Source organism: Podarcis bocagei, assembly GCF_964188305.1.
Source record: "Podarcis bocagei genome assembly, chromosome: 12".
NCBI classification, from domain to species: domain Eukaryota; kingdom Metazoa; phylum Chordata; class Lepidosauria; order Squamata; family Lacertidae; genus Podarcis; species Podarcis bocagei.
This window is the reverse complement of record NC_138137.1, coordinates 7,202,921-7,222,456: the sequence shown is the minus strand read 5'-3', so window position 1 is coordinate 7,222,456 and position 19,536 is coordinate 7,202,921. Positions and strand designations below refer to the sequence as shown.

The 19,536-nt window shown below is 45.3% G+C and overlaps 1 protein-coding gene across 3 annotated transcripts in view; it reads right to left on the bottom strand.

Annotated features, from left to right (window-relative positions):
• The window catches only part of TBX20 (T-box transcription factor 20), a 42,391-nt gene that overhangs the window by 16,634 nt on the left and 6,221 nt on the right, over positions 1-19,536 (bottom strand). For all 3 annotated transcript variants that reach the window (XM_081165190.1, XM_081165192.1, XM_081165191.1), the window contains exons 2-5: positions 16,852-17,092; positions 13,222-13,386; positions 6,046-6,154; positions 3,216-3,374 (exon numbers count right to left, since the gene is read on the bottom strand). In XM_081165190.1, the coding sequence (XP_081021316.1) occupies positions 3,216-3,374; positions 6,046-6,154; positions 13,222-13,386; positions 16,852-17,092 (674 nt within the window). The remainder of the gene's footprint in view (positions 1-3,215; positions 3,375-6,045; positions 6,155-13,221; positions 13,387-16,851; positions 17,093-19,536) is intronic.

The following is a 19,536-nucleotide window of genomic DNA, read 5'->3' as shown; positions in this document are numbered from 1 at the left end:
TTTTTTAAAAGGGATGTAAAGGTAAAGGGACCCGTGACCATTAGGTCCAGTTGTGACTGACTCTGGGGTTGCGGCGCTCATCTCGCTTTATTGGCCATGGGAGCCGGTGTACAGCTTCCGGGTCATGTGGCTAGCCTGACTAAGCCCCTTCTGGCAAACCAGAGCAGCGCATGGAAACACCGTTTACCTTCCCGCTGGAGCGCTACCTATTTATCTACTTGCACTTTGATGTGCTTTTGAACTGCTAGGTTGGCAGGAGCAGGGACCAAGCAACGGGAGCTCACCCCGTCGCGGGGATTCGAACTGCCGACCTTCTGATTAGCAAGCCCTAGGCTCTGTGGGTGGCACCCACATTGCCACCCGCGTCCCAAAAGGGATGTAAACTGCCAAAAATGCAGCTATCTACTATTCTGAGCCTTTTGGAAATGCGCCAAGTTCTAAGCATCTAAATAACTGAAACTATATATACATTTGGTCAAAACAGATTCATTTTGGGGGGAACAAAGTAAGGGTGCTACTGAAATCAGGGCGGGCCGCGCATGGTGCGCCAGCTCTGAGGTGCAGGGCCACCCTGCATGGCAAGAAAGGGTTCATGGAGCGCAAGGAGTCTTGATTTTTTAAAAAAACCTGCTTTGTGATTCTGCGTCTAATCTTGCCCCTTTCTAAAAAAATTTTTTTTAAAAAATTAGTGGTGTGTGTTTTCCTTTTGTAAATCTACCAAAGAATAAAATTAAATCGGGATTTAGGGCTTTTCTCAGGGTGGTGGAGGGTGTGTGCGCTGTGTCCCATTGGTGTAGCGATGGCACTTGCCCTTCTTCTGACAGAAATGCTCTGTGGGGGCAGGGGGACCCAAAAACGGCAGGTTGAGAAGGGTCAGTTGCAGGGAGTGAGAAATGTCCCTTTTTCATCTGAGGAATGTTGGAGGGTATGGGGAATGTGTTCTGGTCTTGAATTCGTAGAGAGTCTGCCCCTGTGGATTGATGAGATGCACATTTTGGATGGACATCAGACTCTAGAAATTGTCTAGAAAGGGTTTAGAATTCCCCATTCCCCTACTGGGCCTTGCTGGTGCCATTTACCTGCCCAGTGTAGATCTGGAGCTCTAGGATGCTGTCGCGGCTGCAGGCCACACATTCAGCTTCAGCCAGATCACGCACCATGTCTCACGGCTTCAGCAGCAAGCTCAAATTTGCCTGTATTAGGAAGGTGTTGGGAAACGCTGTTCTCCTTTCAGACATAAGCAGTGCGGTCTTGTGATTCTCCAGCAACACCTCTCCAAATGGCTTGGATGTGAGCCCCCCATCCGGGACCAGAGAAGAGTTTTTCTGACATGGCTTAGGGATGAGTGTCAGAAAGCTATTTTGAGATTTCACAAAGCAAAGGGCAGAGGGAGATTCTTTCGTCAAAGTCTCTGAAGGTTCCATTGTGGAACTGGCTCATGGGAAGTCCTTTGCCTTTGCCCTCTTTGTTCTGTGAAACTGCTCCCCAGACCAGCCTAGAAAATGTTAGATTCCCATAGGAAGTCTGCAAGCAGGACATGAATGGAATAGTGCTCTCCGCACACAGCAGCTTCAATACCAGAAGTAGAGTCATAGAACCATAGAATTGCAGACTTCGAATATGGCCGCCATAGCTAGTGCCACTGATAGGCTTATCTGCAGTGAATTTGTCTAACCCCTTTTAAAGGCATCCAAGTTGGTAGCCATCGCTTTGTCTTGTAATAGCAAATTCCACATTCACAGTATAAAGACAGACTTCCTTTTGCCCAGGGGCGCTAACCTGAATAAAATATTGCGGGGCCCAGGTAAGCCCGGCCCGCATAATAGATCAAGCATGCACACCATTCGAATGCAGTGGCAATGTCCATCAACTGGGGGGGGGGGGGCATCCCCTCAAATATTTTATTGGGAGGGCCAAAGACCCCTTGACCCTTAGGAGGTGGCTCCTGTGCTTTTGTCTGCCTTGAATCTTCTCACATTCCATTTCATTGGATGATCCTGGATTCTAGGATTACGAGAGATGGAGAAAAGCCTCTCTCTATCCATTCCCACACCCCCCCAGCTGTGTTATTTTATACATCTCTATCATTTCCCTTAACTCATCTTTTTTTTAAATTAAAGGTAAAGGTAAAGGTGCCCCTGCCCGTACGGGCCAGTCGTGTCCGACTCTAGGGTTGTGCGCCCATCTCACTCAAGAGGCCGGGGGCCAGCGCTGTCGGGAGACACTTCTGGGTTTCGTGGCCAGTGTGACGAAGCTGCTCTGGCGAGCCAGCACCAGCGCAGCACACGGAAACGCCGTTTAGCTTCCCGCTATAAAGCGGTACCTATTTATCTACTTGCACTTAAGAGTGCTTTCAAACTGCTAGGTGGGCAGGAGCTGGGACCGAAAGACGGGAGCTCACCCCACCGCGGGGATTCGAACCGCCGACCATACATCGGCAAGTCCTAGGCACTGAGGTTTTACCCACAGCACCACCGGCATCCCTTTTCTAAATTAAAAATGCCCAAATGTTACAACGCAGTGGTACCTTGGGTTACATACGCTTCAGGTTACATACACTTCAGGTTACAGACTCTGCTAACCCAGAAATAGTACCTCGGGTTAAGAACTTTGCTTCAGGATGAGAACAGAAATTGTGCTCCAGCGGCGCGGTGGCAGCAGGAGGCCCCATTAGCTAAAGTGGTGCTTCAGGTTAAGAACAGTTTCAGGTTAAGAACGGACCTCCAGAACGAATTAAGTACTTAACCCGAGGTACCACTGTATTTCCTCACCGTGTCTGGAATGTCATCACAAACACCCAACGACTTCCGATTGCAGTGTAATGCTGCAGCCGGTCTGCCCAAAGCAGACGTAAGACTTTGTGACATCCTTAGGACCAAATCATGTCACATTGTTCACACTTTTTAAGCAGGTCACTTGCATTTTTAAGAGAAAGCAGCTGCAGGGCCCCAATCCAGTGTGTGCTCCTGCATCTGTTCCTCTTGCATCAGTTGATGATCATCTGCTACCCCGCCATATTTGTCTCCAAAGGAGGGGATGATTTTCAACAGGAACCTGCTGCAGGGGCCTGATCCAGTTTACAAGCACAAAAAGTAGCAGGGAAAGAGGGAGAGGTCCTCTTCATCCTTGCAATTCAGGCACACAACCCTCATTTTCATCTCTCAGTCCAGTAGTAGCATTGATGAAAAGACTAATAAGAGTTATAGAACACTTACCAATTGGTTCTGGTAGGCAGTGACAGCAGTAAACACAGTCTCTGGAAATATAAATGTCCTGAATTCTTCAGACTTCAGGTTAAGCAAGGAAGCTGTATGATCCTTCTTCTTGATGATGTGCACCCTAGGCTGGTATTTGTGCATTGAATTTAAGATTATCTGGAGAGGAGATAAAGGGAAGAGCTACTCAGATTCAAGTCAAGACTCACTACTGTGGGGTATTTAAAGTGCAGTCAAACCAACAATTCGTCTTTTGCTAGATAGGAGCTGAAGCTCACAAAGTTTTCCTGTAAACTTGCTAGAGAGGACTCTGTGAGAGACACCCCCACTGTGCCCTGACAGGGGGAGGGCATAGCTATATATTCTCCTGCCTGCTTTGGCGTGTTCGCCTACTCTCTTACCACTCATCACCATGCCAGCAATGTGAAAGCATGTGCTAAGTCTGAGCTACATGCTCCATTTTAAGCAAGGCTTAAGTAAGCCTTTGTAACTGATTTACCATTTTAAGTCTGCCTGAACAAAGTTGCGGTATTTGTTATTCTTCAACTAGTATTCTGAATGAGTAAGTGTTGTTTTTACCTATTATAAGACTGTTTGCGTGATTATTGTTTCAAGGGGGAGAAAGGTGGGAAATACCAGGAGAATCCGGTCTGTCTTCTGGATTACTTAAACTAAAAGGCTAAAACTAGCCCATCTAAGCTGCAAAGGGATGCACTCTGCTGAACTCACAAACTTGAGGGAGGAAGGATAATATCTAATAAATATATTCTCTCCTAGCATCCATTCAAATCCCAACAACTACCAACTTTTTTACTTCCGACCAAGGTTTCTGCAAGACCTTTCTGCAACACATATATCAACTGTTCCACAGCTCACGGCTAGGACCTTGTAATTAGCAATGTGCAATAAATTGTTCCCTCACAGATCTCTTTCCTAATTTAAAGATTTCTAAGAGGGAAAAATGATGAATCAGAAGAATGATGGGACAATGTGGACTGCCCCACTTCAGACTGCAGGTGAGGGGTATCAAATGCTTCTCTGCATTCAAAAAAAATATTCCGGGATGAACCATCCACTCCCTAAGAGCAAAAGCTGGAGCAGAATCTTCCATCCTATCATTTAGCTGTTAGTTTTATTACTATTTGCACAGAATTTGGATGCACGTTCAGAAATGTGTTCCTTTTCTGCCGTCTGCCTCACTCAGCTGACTGTGTAAGACCAGCTCATGTTGTCGTTATGAACAATTGCAAAAGCAGAAGGATTTGGTGCAGAAAAAGAACTTTCCCCAGTTTCTATCACTATATGGTTTTTTTATAGTCCTTTGGAACGCAGTGGCCTTTGCTGATCCTGATCAAAGCCAATAGCTCTCTGTAGAGAAAGTATAATCACAAACACTCTGTGAATAATTGTCTTCCTTGGAAGACACCAAGGCTCATATCACTAAAAAAGCAGCAGTCTGGTCCCAGATAATGTACCGCACTACTAAGAGTTAGTTGCCCTGGGCTCTTGGGTTAGATTCTATGAGACAAGGAAAGACAATATATCTTTGTCATATTACTGTATTCTTGACAAGCTGGCTCAGCTACTGCTATTGCAATTTTTTAAAGCTCTCATTTCTATTTCTTAGAAACACACTTTTCATATCAACCATCACATAGATACAGCTGCAAGACTTCCACCCAGGGACTTTGATGCCTTCTTTAGGGTTAATGAATAATGACATCCAGTAAGGACAAACAATCACGCCATCATTTCTCCATTATGACAGTGGGAGAAATAAACTCTTCTTAAAAGCTAACAAGGAGAGTTGTGTGAGTGCAGACATGCCTACTCAGAAGTAGGTCCCACTGAATTCAACAGTAAATTATGCATAGCATCGCAGCCTCCCTTAGTTATGCTTCTTCCCCACTGAAATCAATGGGACCTAAATCAGGAGATTTTTTTCACACCAATGGGCCTTCCAAGCCCATCTCAGGATACTTCCAAGTGGATGATGTCTATTACAAGCAGACCTGATTTTCTGTGTGTACAAGCTTACTGTGTTAGCTTCCGCACATTTCCATTTTTTTTTAGGGACTGGTGTGCATTGCTGTTCCACCATTTGCCATCCATCCCAGTAAATGTTTCACAGTGGGCAAAATGGTAGCTTGTGATCCAGGAGGGAGGGATAGGCATTTCCATTAATATTTAATACGGAGATCTTGTGCAAAACTGAAATTTAATACGGAGATCTTGTGCAAAACTGAAATTTACATCACTAAGGCTTGCACAAGACTGATAAAGAGAACATGCCCAATAATACGTCCGTATTATAATGATTATATGGGGGGAAAGATGCACAAGAAACTGTTTTTATAATGAAATGATTTTAGAATGTTGTATCATTTTACTATTGTTAGCCGCTCTGAGACCGTCTTGGGCTGGGGAGGGCTAAAATAAAATAAAATAAAATAAAATATTATTATTATTATTATTATGGGGCAGGGACAAGCATATCACCACAGAAGCCTGTTTAAGGAGAGAAATTGTTAAATGGGGTCATGGGCTGGTGACTACAAAGATGTTAAGATGCTGGGCGGCTGAACAAAGAGGACAGAAGCAAGAGAAGGATAAATGAGGTATAAATGACAGAACCTTCTCCCCGACCCAAAGCATCCCTTGCTCCCCCCATTACATTTCGCACCCCTTCACAGCCACCTAAAAACAGCAGCACCTTCCCAACAGCAACTGGGGCTCTGCTCATAACGCCCGTTCCCACCAGGTGTGCCGGCAGGTGTCATTGCCTGAGAGAGCGGACATTGTTTCCCTTCCCACAGGACCAGCTACTCACGTGACCGTGCTGATCCAACTCGTTGTTTGTTAGCTTCACTTTTTCAAAGGACACCATCTGCTTCAGCAATTGTTCCCCCGTGAACGGAGAATCCGGGTGCACGTACAGTCTGGAAAGCCAAGAGACACAGGGCCTGTCAATCAACCCAATCTGTGTTCAGGACGTTTGCTTTTGTAAGAGAGTCGCCCTACAACTTCCCAGCCTAGTCTGCTAGGCCTAGCCAGTTAACAACACTGACAACCCGGTCAGGTGCCCTATTTACTACTACTACTTCTTCTTCTTCTTCTTCTTCTTCTTCTTATTATTATTATTATTATTATTATTATTATTATTATTATTATTATTATTTTATTTAAAGATCTTCCTCTTGAAGACAAAGCAATGCAATGTATGAAAGATTGTTCTGAAGGAGTAATATAGGAGAAGGCTCAGACTGAAAGATTTGCCAGTGAAAAGGGGTTCACTGGCTCCATTTCCTATAGATGTTAAAAGAAACAGCAGCTGCCCCAGTGTCAAAAGAAATTAGTAATGTATCAGTCTCAGAAAGAAAGCACGCAAATTAAGTCATCTATGGATGTTCAAAATATCTGGAATTCTCTGGATATGGCCGGTATTCAGCTCTCTTAAGCAGTGTCTGGGCAAAAATCGCTGAAGTGTCCGGGAAAATCCACGTTGATGTAGATTTGGGTGATTTCCATTAAAAATAGCTCAAAAAACTTTCTTTTAGAGATTTTGCACACAAAAATAGCTCAACAACTTTGCCAAAAAAACCGCAACAACTTTTGTGTCCGGATTTTCACTTTTTGAAATATGGCAACCCTACTTAAGAATATACTCCAGTCAGTGCTGGATTTATGTATAAGCTAAATAAGCTATAGCTTAGGGCCCCACTCTCTTGCGGGCCCAAAAAAAAATTAAAGGGAAAAAACCTGGATGTACATTTCCAATTGTATGTCATTTCAACAATTACTTTGATAAAATACATATTTTGTTATGTGCAAATGGCTTTAGATACCTATTAGGTCCATAAATTACCATATAGCATATATTCAACAGAAAAAACAGTGACAAATTGTTGTTGACAAAGGACAGCTGGACATATAAAGGGCCCCATTACCTTCAGTATCTTAGGGCCTCATCAAACCTAAATCTGGCCCTGATTCCATGGCCAGACTTTCAGCCTTGGGTGGGGAAGAAACTGCTGTACAATAGAAAAGCCCGTTCCAGTCCCACCCAAATCAATGGCCAGGGAAGTGGAGACCTAGCATGGCATCATTGCCAGCCTTTGCCAACAGATAAGATGGGTGGGGTTTACCACAGTGGAGACACCAAGTTACCTCCAGCTGGGTAATAAGCCTTGAAATGGGCTGCTAGAGGGTAGGGTAGCAGCAGCTTTCGATCAGCTGGAGCTGGTTAGCTAATAAATCGCCGCCGCCCCCCGCTTTTGCCCCTGCCAACATGATACACAGGGCTTCCTGATAAGCTGTGGGTGAACATATCAGATGCCACAGCGATTCTTCAAACAGCTCTTGTTTATTCACAGGCCAGAACAGAACTGAACTGAAGGGTTCAGCCAGCCTGCTTATATAGAGCTCCAGTACAACGCAACTGTAACAACTTTCTGAAACTATCCAATCACTGAACGTCACTTTCAATCCCTTATTTGCATATGTGGACCTGAGTGAAAACTATCTACAGTATCCCCCTGCTGGCCCAGGGTGAGAACTTCAGTACATAACACTTCCCAACGCACATCTCCCCAGCTTTTCATTAGGACTCTTCTGGATGCAGAGCCGGCTCTGCCATTAGGTAAACTAAGGTGGCGGAAGCCCTGTGGGTGCCCCACTGCCTCCTGTATTGGCTGAAATGGCACCCAAAATTGCAGAAGCGGCAGACTGAGCAGAGAAGCAGCAGCAGGGCAGGGAAAGGTGGCAATTCCTGTTTTGCCTCAGGCGGCAAAATGGTACACACAGCTCGCCTGAAGACCTGCCACGTATGACATTCTCGAATCCACTTCTGCGACAAACACAGCAATCCCATCAATGCTAATCTGGGAGTAAGCCCTGCTCAATCTGTCTCAGGTCCAGCTGCCTAACTAACAGCAACCCCAAGCCCACTTCCTTGCAAGTAAATTCCACCGAAATCAATAGAACCGTCCCAGGTTAATAGGATTGAGATAAGCGATGTCTGAAACAGGCTCATTAAGTTATTCATTTGCTGGCCTGAATCATGAATGCCTGTTTCTCTTTTAAAGCTTTATTATTTCCTGGGCCTTTCATTCCTTTTGCAATCTCAGACATAATTTTATTTCATTAGCTGATGCTTAATGCTTCCATTTTAGATTATTATTAAGCAAATCCACTGAATTGTCTCTCCCCCCTCCCCCCGCCCAAAAAAATGGAAGATTGTTCGCCTCTTCCCCTGCAGCTGTTCTGATCAAGGCTTGAAAGAACAATGAATGGCTCATGAGTACCAACATGGTATAGTGACTGGACTAAGAAAAGGAAACTCAGCCATCAAGCATTCTAGGTGACTCTCTCTCTCTCTCTCTCTCTCTCTCTCTCTCTCTCTCTCTCTCTCTCTCTCTCTCTCCCCCCCTCCTCTCCTTCAGCCTAATCTACATAACAGGGTTTTGAGCAGGATAAAAATGAAGGAAAGGGACTGTTTAGAGGGGGAAAAAGAATATAAAACAGACAAATCACTGGATAGTTTTACTCAGAGTAGTGCCACTGAATTTAATGAATGTGATAATAATAATAATAATAATAATAATAATAATAATAATAATAATAATAATAAAAATTGTATTTATACCCCGCCCTCCCCGGCCAGAGCCAGGCTCAGGGTGGCTAACACCATTAAAATTACAGTAAAAACATAATAATAATAATAATAATAAACCAATTTAAAATACAGGTTAATATGCAATTTAAAATGCAGCCTCATTTTAAATGTAGCCCATAGATCAAAACCGTAAGGGGATGGAAACATAAGGGTCAGACTGAGTCCAAACCAAAGGCCAGGCGGAACAGCTCTGTTTTGCAGGCCCTGCAGAAAGATGTCAAGTCCCACAGGGCCCTCGTCTCTTGTGACAGAGCGTTCCACCAAGTCGGGGCCAGTACTGAAAAGGCCCTGGCCCTAGTTGAGACCAATCTAACCACCTTGCAGCTTGGGACCTCCAAAGTGTTGTCATTTGTGGACCTTAAGGTTCTTCTCGGGGCAGACCAGGAGAGGCAGTCCCATGGGTACGAGGGTCCTAGGCCGCATAAAGTCCCACCTGCGCTATACATTTAAAGCAGTCATCATTACCACTTTGAACCGTCATGGATCCTGGAAATTGTAGTTTGTCAAGGGCGGCGAGAGGTGTCAAGAGACTCCTAATTCCTTCAAAGAGTTACAGTTTTCAGAGTTTCCTAGAAACAGGATTTGGTTGTTAAACCACCCTGGCAATTGTAGCTCTGAGAGTGGAACAGGCAGTGGCGTAGCGTGGGGGGTGCAGGGGGGGCTGGCCGCACCAGGCGCAACATCTGGGGGTTAGGGTTAGGGGCGCAAATCCACAGGTAAGGGGGCGCAAATCCACGGGTTAGGGGGCGCAAATTACTTGCCTTGCCCCGGGTGCTGACAGCCCACGCTACGCCACTGGGAACAGGGGTCCCCTCACAATTCTCAGCACCCTTAACAAACTGTGGTCCCCAAGATTCTTTGCGGAAAGCCCTGTTTGTTTAAATGTATGGTGCAGACAGGAGTTTAGTCTGGTCCATTATTTTTAATAGGTGTTCTCTGAGTAAAACTCCATTGAATACCACCCACTATCCAGCACATAATCAAGAAACCAATTGTACTTTTACCTACCACTGAGCAACACGTTATTTTTTTGCCCTGTGGTGGATCTTGGCTTAGTCAGCAAGGAATTAAAAGCACAAGGTGGCTTGCATTGTCAAGGAAACTAATCAACACTCTGTACCAATGTTAAAGAAACAAAACAGAAAACCCCAAAGGAAGAAAAGACAAGCAGAATATTTAAGCTACAAGCTAGAACTCATAAGACAGGTATGTCTTTCAAAGGTTTGGTCTGGTTCCTAAAGCCATTTAAGCTAGTCGTATTCTGGGACTGGGGACCCGCGGAAAGTTTCACAATAGATTTTTCCAAAAGAATTTTGCTCCTTCCATTCACAGCGCCAGGGAGGGAGAGCCGCTTTGCACGCTGACAGCAGGAAAAGGAGGATTTAATGGTCATCCGCAGTGAAGGTTTATGAATGGAAATGCTTTCAAATGATATTGGCTAATCCTCGTTAATTTCGGTCTCAGCAGTTGTGGTGCTGAAAGTTATTTCTCTACAAAAATGATGGGGGGGAGCCTGAGGGTATGGATGTCACCAAGGCTTACCTACGGCAGGGATTCCTTCCCCCGCGCCCCCCCTTTCTCTTGAGAATCACCTATGTAAGTAAACGTATGGATAGATCTTTTTGACATCAACAAGTTAACTTCATTTGACTCAACCTCGCGAAGCACGCAACAGATATATTTCTATCTTCAACACTTAAACATACACACACACATGTGGGTTCAGTCTTCAAATAGTGATCACTGAAAAAATGAATTTAAAACCCCTGGAACTTAATTAATATTTGATTGCCAACATGCTTAAAGTTTGTGCCATTGAGAGTTTCAGCTTAATCTGCCAAAAAAATCCTCATAATACAATAGACAAAAGCATCAGTTGAAGGAGACCGCCTGAGACCACAGTCCTATACCAGGTGAACTTAGTGGGACTTACTTCTGAGTAGACATGTATAGACTGCATAGTGAAGGTCCTATTTTTGAACAAAGTTTATCCACATCTGGACAGTTAGAGAAATTGTTTTGATATATTTTCCCCCCATAGGAAAAGCTTTGATATGGATAAAGTTGTCTTTACTGCCTGCCAGCCAAATTCTCTATCAGGAAGCCATTCCAAATTCTGAGGGCCACCACTGAGAAGCCCCTGTGTAAGGTAACCATCCATCATATCTCATAATTTGGTGGAATGAGGAGGTTGTTTTTCAGCCAGATTGACTCATTTCACTCTGTGCTGCATCTTGTACAGGATGACATCAGTCCAGGAGGTGGCCAGCGCTGCTGGATTCGACCACCCACCACCCCAGCCAATACCACCAGTGGTCATGGAGGACTGGAGTCATAGCCCAACAACATCTTGGGGAAAGGATCATCACATCACCTGACCCTGCCCTAGACAAACCATTCTAGGAAGTACCAGACACCATTTTGGAGCAGTTGTGGTAATGAAGAGGTCTCATTCGGAGCTTCAGTGTGAAATCTCTGGGGCCTTGAATGCTTCACTGACAGGCATCAAAGAAACAACATTCTCCCAGCCACCTACTGTCCAAAGTTTAAGGACTCAGTTGCCTTGGAGAACTACACTGAAGCATCTCAGGTGCCATGGAAATAGAGGAAGGCTTTCCATGGGATGCGGGTGGCGCTGTGGGTTAAACCACAGAGCCTAGGGCTTGCCGATCAGAAGGTCGGTGGTTCGAATCCCCGTGACGGGGTGAGCTCCCGTTGCTCGGTCCCAGCTCCTGCCCACCTAGCAGGTCGAAAGCACGTCAAAGTACAAGTAGATAAATAGGTACCCCTCCGACGGGAAGGTAAAGGGTGTTTCTGTGTGCTGCTCTGGTTCGCCAGAAGCGGCTTAGTCATGCTGGCCACATGACCCGGAAGCTGTATGCCGGCTCCCTCGGCCAATAAAGCGATATGAGCGCCGCAACCCCAGAGTTGGCCACAACTGGACCTAATGGTCAGGGGTCCCTTTACCTTATTTACCTTCCATGGAGGCCTCCAAGTGAGATAGCACCCATGTCAGCACAGCTCTGGCAGCAGGCAAGTTTAGGAGAAGGGAAGAAATGCTTCATTGGATTTGGAATATTGCAGGAGTTGGGGAAAGAGATTTGGATCTCAATGTGCATTTTGAAACATCATGGGGAACATGAAGGGGGTCTGAATTTAGAGTTGTCTTTGGGGCAGCAGCTTTCCCGAGAGTGGAATGGCTTGGCTTACTGAGTCGGATTGCAGACTGAGCCAAGGGGAGCTCAGTCATTCCTAGATATTCTCTCTCTCTCTCTCTCTCTCTCTCTCTCTCTCTCTCTCTCTCACACACACACACACACACACACCATTTATTATTCAGAAGTTCTGTGGATACAGAAGCTGAAAAAACTGAACGTTTAAATTGAAAAAGGGATCATGTCCCCTTGACTTGCAGAGCAAGTCAACAATTAATTGACTGCAGTGCATAAACATGACCCATGGTTTAGTCTTCAGTTGAAAAAACAATGTAATTGCATGAATCAAGCTGTAATCTAATATTTTTGACTTGCACTTGGCCAAACATGCCTGGATTTCTTTGAAGTTAAAGAGTGGAAAGTATTGTAGCAAGAAGGAAATAATGTATAATATATACATTATTTCCTTCTTGCTACAATACTTTCAGTTTAAAGTGCCATTTAAACTGTTTGGCACTAAAACTTTTGCAAGGTTTTTTGGGGAGGGGAGGGCAGCAAATCCTTAAGATCTCTGGGCATGATTAAGCCAACGTTAATAAAACCTGTTTTTACTTTGATTAGATCGCACCTAGGATTTGTGGGGGCGGTGTGCAACTCTCCTTTTAAAATCTGCTTGCGTTTAGCTGGATCATGCACACTGCCATACGCTGCTCAAAATTGGGGGGGGGGGTCCTATAAAAAAGCTCAACAATACAGCAGGGGTGGACAACCCTTGGGGAAATTTCCTTGGAAGTAATCTGTCAAGGGCTGCAAAACAGTGGTGTGTGGAACAGGAGTCAAAAGGGGGCATGGCTAGGGCCAAAAGTAGATGGAACCACCTCCTCTTCTCTCACCCCCTTTCCTTCCAGTTTTCTTCCTGCTTGCCACCTGCATAAAATTGAACCAAGGGCCACATAACATTAGACCAAAGGGCCAAATGCAGCCATAAGACTTCAGACTGCCCACCTTTGGAATGCACAGAACTTTTGACTCCTATCAAGGATTTTGCATTCCTGACCATTGGTTTCAGCAGTTGTCAGTTCTTGGTCTTGCCCCAGTATTTACAAAGCAACACTGAGGATTCACAGCAGAGATTTGAGGGGTGTGTGTAATGGATATGACTTGCACATGAACTGACCTTGCAGGCAGAGGAGGGTCTGCTTTGCCAGCAACCAGCCAGGAGGACCTGTGGTAGGCATATCGGTAGCGCTTATTGTCCACTGGAACGATATCCATCAGCACAATGAACTTGGCTTCCGGGTCCACGCCCGAAAAGGAAACCCTAATGGTCGGGAACATTCTTCTGAAACAGACAGAAGCAAACAAGATGATGAATATATAAAGAAGGGACCAGAGAAAACAGCCCCTTTAAAACTGATCAGAAACAGACATTATAAGCCTAGCCTACCAGAGAGACAGGGAAATTCCAAGCATTTTCTGTATATCTTTGTTTGGGGATATTTAAAACAATCCATATCTCCCTACAAATATACATTGACTGAAGCCGCTCCGCATTTTAAACATTTAAAATGCATTTTAAACTGCAGCTTGACAGCCACATGCAGCTCCCAGGCAGTTAAAGAAAGAGAGTCATGTGAGAAGACTTGTCATGTCCCTTCCAGTGCAGGGTGAGCAACCTGAGGCTGCAAGTGGAAGGAGGTGTAAAAAATGCAACTGTAGATCTGTAGGAACACAATGGAATGGAATCCTCTGGTCATGTGGAGCTCAGTGGGGGAAATATGGCAAGGAAGCAACAAGCAAAATGGAGGCTATGCGGGAGAAGAGCAAAAATTAGTATAATAAACAGCAGTCATGGCTTTGGATATGACAGCAAGCTTGCGAGTTGAGGCATCTCACTGCACATCCTAACCTAGAGAGTGGGAAAATACATATGCCTCCAGGTTTTTAGATGTGTTGCCGAATTAAAAGTCGGTCATACTTCCATTCTGCATCATATCCAAAGTAAATACAGTGGTACCTCTGGTTAAGAACTTAATTCATTCCTGGAGGTCCATTCTTAACCTGAAACTGTTCTTAACCTGAAGCACCACTTTAGCTAATGGGGCCTCCTGCTGCTGCCACGCCGCCGGATCACGATTTCTGTTCTCATCCTGAAGCAAAGTTCTTAACCCGAGGTACTATTTCTGGGTTAGTGGAGTCTGTAACCTGAAGCGTCTGTAACCTGAAGCATCTGTAACCCAAGGTACCACTGTATATTGTTATGAAGAATATTATGGTGTTGATAAATGTAATAGCATTGTATCTGTCATCTGCCCAGGAACCAGTCAGGATGAAAGGTGATCTGTTTTTAAAAAAATAAAATGTGCATGCCATTTCCTAAGAGCTAACTTTTTTAAAAAATCAAGGGGAATTTTAGCTATGTGTTTCCAATTTATATCCCTCCTTTCCACATGAAATGGCATGAAATTTTGGTATTGTAAAAAAAGCAGCCTTGCAGGTGTCAATCACTATTTCTGAATTGTTTAAGCACTCCTGTGTTAAATGGGACAATAAAGAAGCAGTCCAATGAACTAAACAAATAGGAACCTGTATAATATCACAAAATGGTGCAGTGTGGAAGGAGGGGTTGTGTCACTCACTAGTGATTTCACAAGCACCATTTGTAGCCCTTAGCTGCCAGTTTTGGGGAGGAAACCCCACTGAGCTTACTGGAGCTTCCTTCTGGGTAAACTCTCAAAACATTATCGGTCTAAAAAGATGAAATAGCGTGGTAAACTCAGAGTTGTTGCTCAAGAGTTGCATGGGATCGTGACAGCTCTTTTCAAAGTTCCTGTTGCGACAATGGCATTTTCCCAGCGCTTATGGAACAATATTTTGTCAATGGGAAAGTGCAAAATTCCCACCACTGCCTTCATATATACTGCTTTCATTGAGAGAGCAAGTTATATTTTAAGTATATAGTGGGATAAATATGCGTACGTCAACACTTGTATCATGCCAAAGGAGATGAGCTTGGTTGCAGAGCCCGGCTGAGTTTTGTATAGGCCTGTGGTAAATCCAGATTTCCTTTGTGTAAAATAGCCTTAAGGTTAAGATTACAGTACAATCTGGAAAGGCCCAGGAAGAGGGAGGGAACTCACTTTTGAGTGTTTATGAGAAGAATGAAACCAGAATCCTAAATCCTCAGACAGGCTTTCCCAAGTCTGATTAACCCTAGAGCTTTTAGATCTGGGTGGGACTTCTGCAAAGGACCCTAAGAATGGGGTAACTAAGAAAAGCTTTTAAAACAAACAACAACAACTACAAACCTACAATTTCCCCTTTTTAAGCCATGGGTTTTGGCTTAAAGGAATTTTGTAATTTAATTATTTTTATATGGGGTGTGTGGAATGTGCAAATTATTAGCAGAAATGAAAACAAGGAAGAAATGAGGGTGAGCATCTCCTTTGAGTGCACAAGGTCCAAGATTCAATATCCTAACATCTCCATGTGGGACTGGATGGAACCCCTGCCTGAAACCTAGAGAGCAGCTGCCAGTCCGTGTAGGCAGTACTGAGCTGGATGGGCCAATGGTCTGATTTCATAATAGGCAGATTCCAGTGTTACAAAGTTCCTTGAATACATATCCATTTTATGCCTATTATGGATGGGGTGCTCTGCTTATTAGCTGTAGAGGCGGATTCATATACTGCACAAAGTGGACTTTAGTCCCCAAAAGCTCACATCACAGTAAACTGAGGTCATCTTTAAGGTGCTGCAAGCCTTTTCTGTTTTTGTTTCTGCTACAACAGACTGATTTGGCGACCCTTCTGAAAATAGCATTAATCCATAAATTATATTAATGTAGGTTTGTTTGGGGGAAAAAATACTGGTTATTTTACAGATTTCAACTGAGGGCACACATTTTTTTACTCCATCCTAAGCTTCTCAAGTACTGTTCATGCACTACAATGTAATCCTACTTAGAAGTAAGTACCATTGCGTTCAATAGGATTTACTCCCAAGTAAGTGGGTGCAGGATTGCAGCCTAAAACAAAATGAAACAAACAGGTCCAGACAATATCCCAAAGCTGGTTTTTGCACTGAAGCAGTTTGTATAGTTAGTATTCTACAGCTCTTCCCTCACGTCAAAATGAAAGGAAGCATAACATTCTCATTCTAACTATTACTCTGATATTAATAACCTTTAGGTGCAGACTACAAGCAAATACTTCAAGTGGTCTAATGTTACAGTGGCTGATACACAAGGCAGGCACTTCACTTGGAGACACCAACGTCCAACCCATGACATGCATGTGTTAAACAGCCATCACAGATCAAAAAGGAAAGAAGAGGACAAGAACCTTCATGTCATCTGACAACACCTCAAACTCAGTATTTTTAGCAATGAGGCGTGGAAGCGGAGAGGAGCAGATCAGCACCTTTTTCTGCGTAAAGGAAGCTTTTCTAGCACAAACCAGATGCCTGAAGCGTGGGCTGGATAAATCCACAGCTCTGCACGCTGACTGGTGATAAACTACCCCTTTCCCAGACTTTTGAGTCAACTTTTTCGCCCTGTGCACTTCTATTCTCCCCCCTCTTTCCTTTCAGTTGCTCCATTGTAATTCTGCACAACAAATAAGCAAAAGCAGTTGTGCTGAAGCAACATCTTCCCCAAATCTCACACGCAGCTGATGCCTTGCTTAGGACCACCAACCAAAGCTCGTCACGATTTTGTGACGTTTTGGGTTAGTCCTAACGAAGGCACTGTCCAGCTGTGGATTGTGGTGCCAAAATATAACCGGTTTCTTTGAAGGTATAGCCTTACCTCCCCGATTTGGTGATGATCATCTCGGTGCCCAGGTCGTGGAATTTGTCCCAGAGGTCCTTGGTCTCCAGGCTGCAGGAGATCTTGGCCATCTCCTCGCTGGGAATGATGGGGGTGGTGGGAATGAGGGGCTCGGTGCACAGGGAAGAGGGGCTGGCGCTGCCGAAATCCCCCGGCGGCGTTTCCAAAGCGGGCAAGTCGCCGAGCGTTTGGGAGCAAGACGACTTCTCCACGAATTGCTCTGCAAATGGGACAGAGAGAAAGGGCGACAACGGAGTGAGATCGCTGCTCCTGGTGAATAATCGAGTCACCACAGCAGAGCAAAAATGGGAAAGCAAGTCAGCCTGCTGCCAGGAGGAGCAGAGAGGTGAACCTGACAAACACTAGGAAGGATTCCAGCAGAAAGCCAATAATAACCAGGAGGGGAACTGATGCGCCCGCAGAAAGGTCCTGAACACCCACAAATGAAAACGACGCGCACGAAATTGGAGAGATCGTCGTGGCTATAGCCGATCCAAGACTATCTTGGGCTTTCCCCCCCGTCTGCCTGTCTCTTCCCTCACCCATATGAATTTACGGCCCCTTAGGGAAAGCGGAGCCTTGAAAACTGCGGCCACGATCCCGCGACATTAAGCCCCTGAATTTCTCAAGCGGCAGAGGATACGGTTTTTAAATTCCCTGCCGCCCTGCGTTTTACGCACCGCCACAGCAGAGGCGTTCGGGCGCTTTTAGGCAGGGAGCCGGCTACACACAGTCACCGCAATTGGCAGGTAAAAGCAATCAAAGCGCAGCGAAAGTGTTGCGTCTGGAGAGCTTTCTCCACTGCCGCCACCTCCTGATTTCCATCGCGTCTTGTCCTCAAGATTTCAGAAGAGAGAACGGGGAAGAGAGAACTTGTCGGTTGTCTCGCAGACGAGTGCAGACGCCGCCCCGAGACGGCTTTGCCCACTCTCGAAGCGCGCCATGGACAATGTTTTGCAAGAACGCTGGCCACTTGCTTTCTGTGGCAAGAAACCTGTGTTTCATCCGCTTCACTTTAGATTTGAAGGCCTGGGAGAAAACGAAAAAGATTGCGGGCGGGAGTTGGGTTGTTCCCCCCCAGTTTGTCCGTTCCTCCCACTTATTAGTTTCTGAACAACTGCAGAGTAGACAAGCGGTGGAAATCAAATTTTACGTCCCGTTCTCACTCCCATTTTTTCGGAAACAAGGAGTGGGGAGGGAACGGAAAATTATTTCCCCCAATTTTCCTTTTCCCCACCAAGCCTACATTTCTCTCTACTTTAGGCTTGTGCTCGGGGTTCACCTCAATGAATGAATGAATGAATGAATGCTCTTCATTTAAAAACAACCCTGCAAATAAAAAACTAGCGCGTCAACCTTCCAGACTTGCTCTGGCATTCCGTTTCGCAGTGTATGTTTATTCAGTGGCGTAGCGTGGGTTGTCAGCACCGGGGCAAGGCAAGTAATTTGCGCCCCCTAACCCGTGGATTTGCGCCCCCTAACCCTAACCCCCAGATGTTGCGCCCGGTGCGGCCGGCCCCTCCTGCACCCCCCACGCTACGCCACTGTGTTTATTTATTTATCTTGAAGCATTGTCACGTGAACTTTCACTTGCCACCTAAAGATTTAGAGGTTTGCCTCCTCACTGATGCCTAGCACCTCGAAGTGTGGCACAAAGCTACGTCCTTGAAAACATTATTTACCGTACAACCCGACCAGAAAGATTTTAGCTCAAAAAACTTGTGTAGATGATACCAAGCCAAAGGAAGATGATGATTTGCAATCAAAGACGCGGATCTTTTTTTTGGGGGGGGGGTGTAGTTTACGTATTTATTTTTTAACGACCCTGCTTACTTGGAAGAAAGGAAGTACCTCTGAACTCCGTAGGCGTTTTTCTATTTATTCAGGATGCGTTTAAACTGCTTTCCCGCCCCCCCCTTCCCCAACCGACAGCGCATTCCTATGCAAGTCTACTCGGAAGGAGATCCGTTGGGCTTCCTCCCAAGAAAATAGGTACAAGACTTGCATCTGGTTGCAAACAACGGGTGAAACACCATCGGGCCCAGCTAACCTTCCCAAAATTCAAAGCACTGTTACTTCTTTCCTTGGATTTCAATAGAAGGCGCAGGCTGCTAATCCTTTAGCATCTCCTTGGGAGTAAGCCTCGTTGCATTCTGTGAGACCAAGCCTAGGATCGCACCTTGAGCCTGAAATCCCAGGCACACTTACCTGGGAATAAGCCCCATTGAACTTAATAGGATTTACCTCCGACTAAACGTGTAGGGGATTTCACGAGGGGCTGGACATTCTCCTTGGAGTAGCTCTCGCTGAGCCTTCTGTGAATAAACATGTTTAGGTTCGCGCTTCTCGGCTGGATCCTGCCCCAACTTGTGATCAACAAAAGAACTACATAGAATAGGTAGAGCATCTCTCTATTGTGGCTTGCTTCTACCTGCAAAGGGTAACTGAAATTAAATGATTACCAGTGAAATGAATTCTTGGAGTCAGGAGTGCCAACTTGGCCCTGTGACCGTGGGCGCCCAGGGCCGTGGGTATCAGGCAGCATGCATGGTGCTGGCATGGACATTTGTGGGTCCCCGCCCAGCCCCTTCATGGGGAATTTTGTGGGTGCTCGGGCACCCAGAGCCCCAGGGAGTTGGCACCTATGCTTGGAGTGTCATGCTG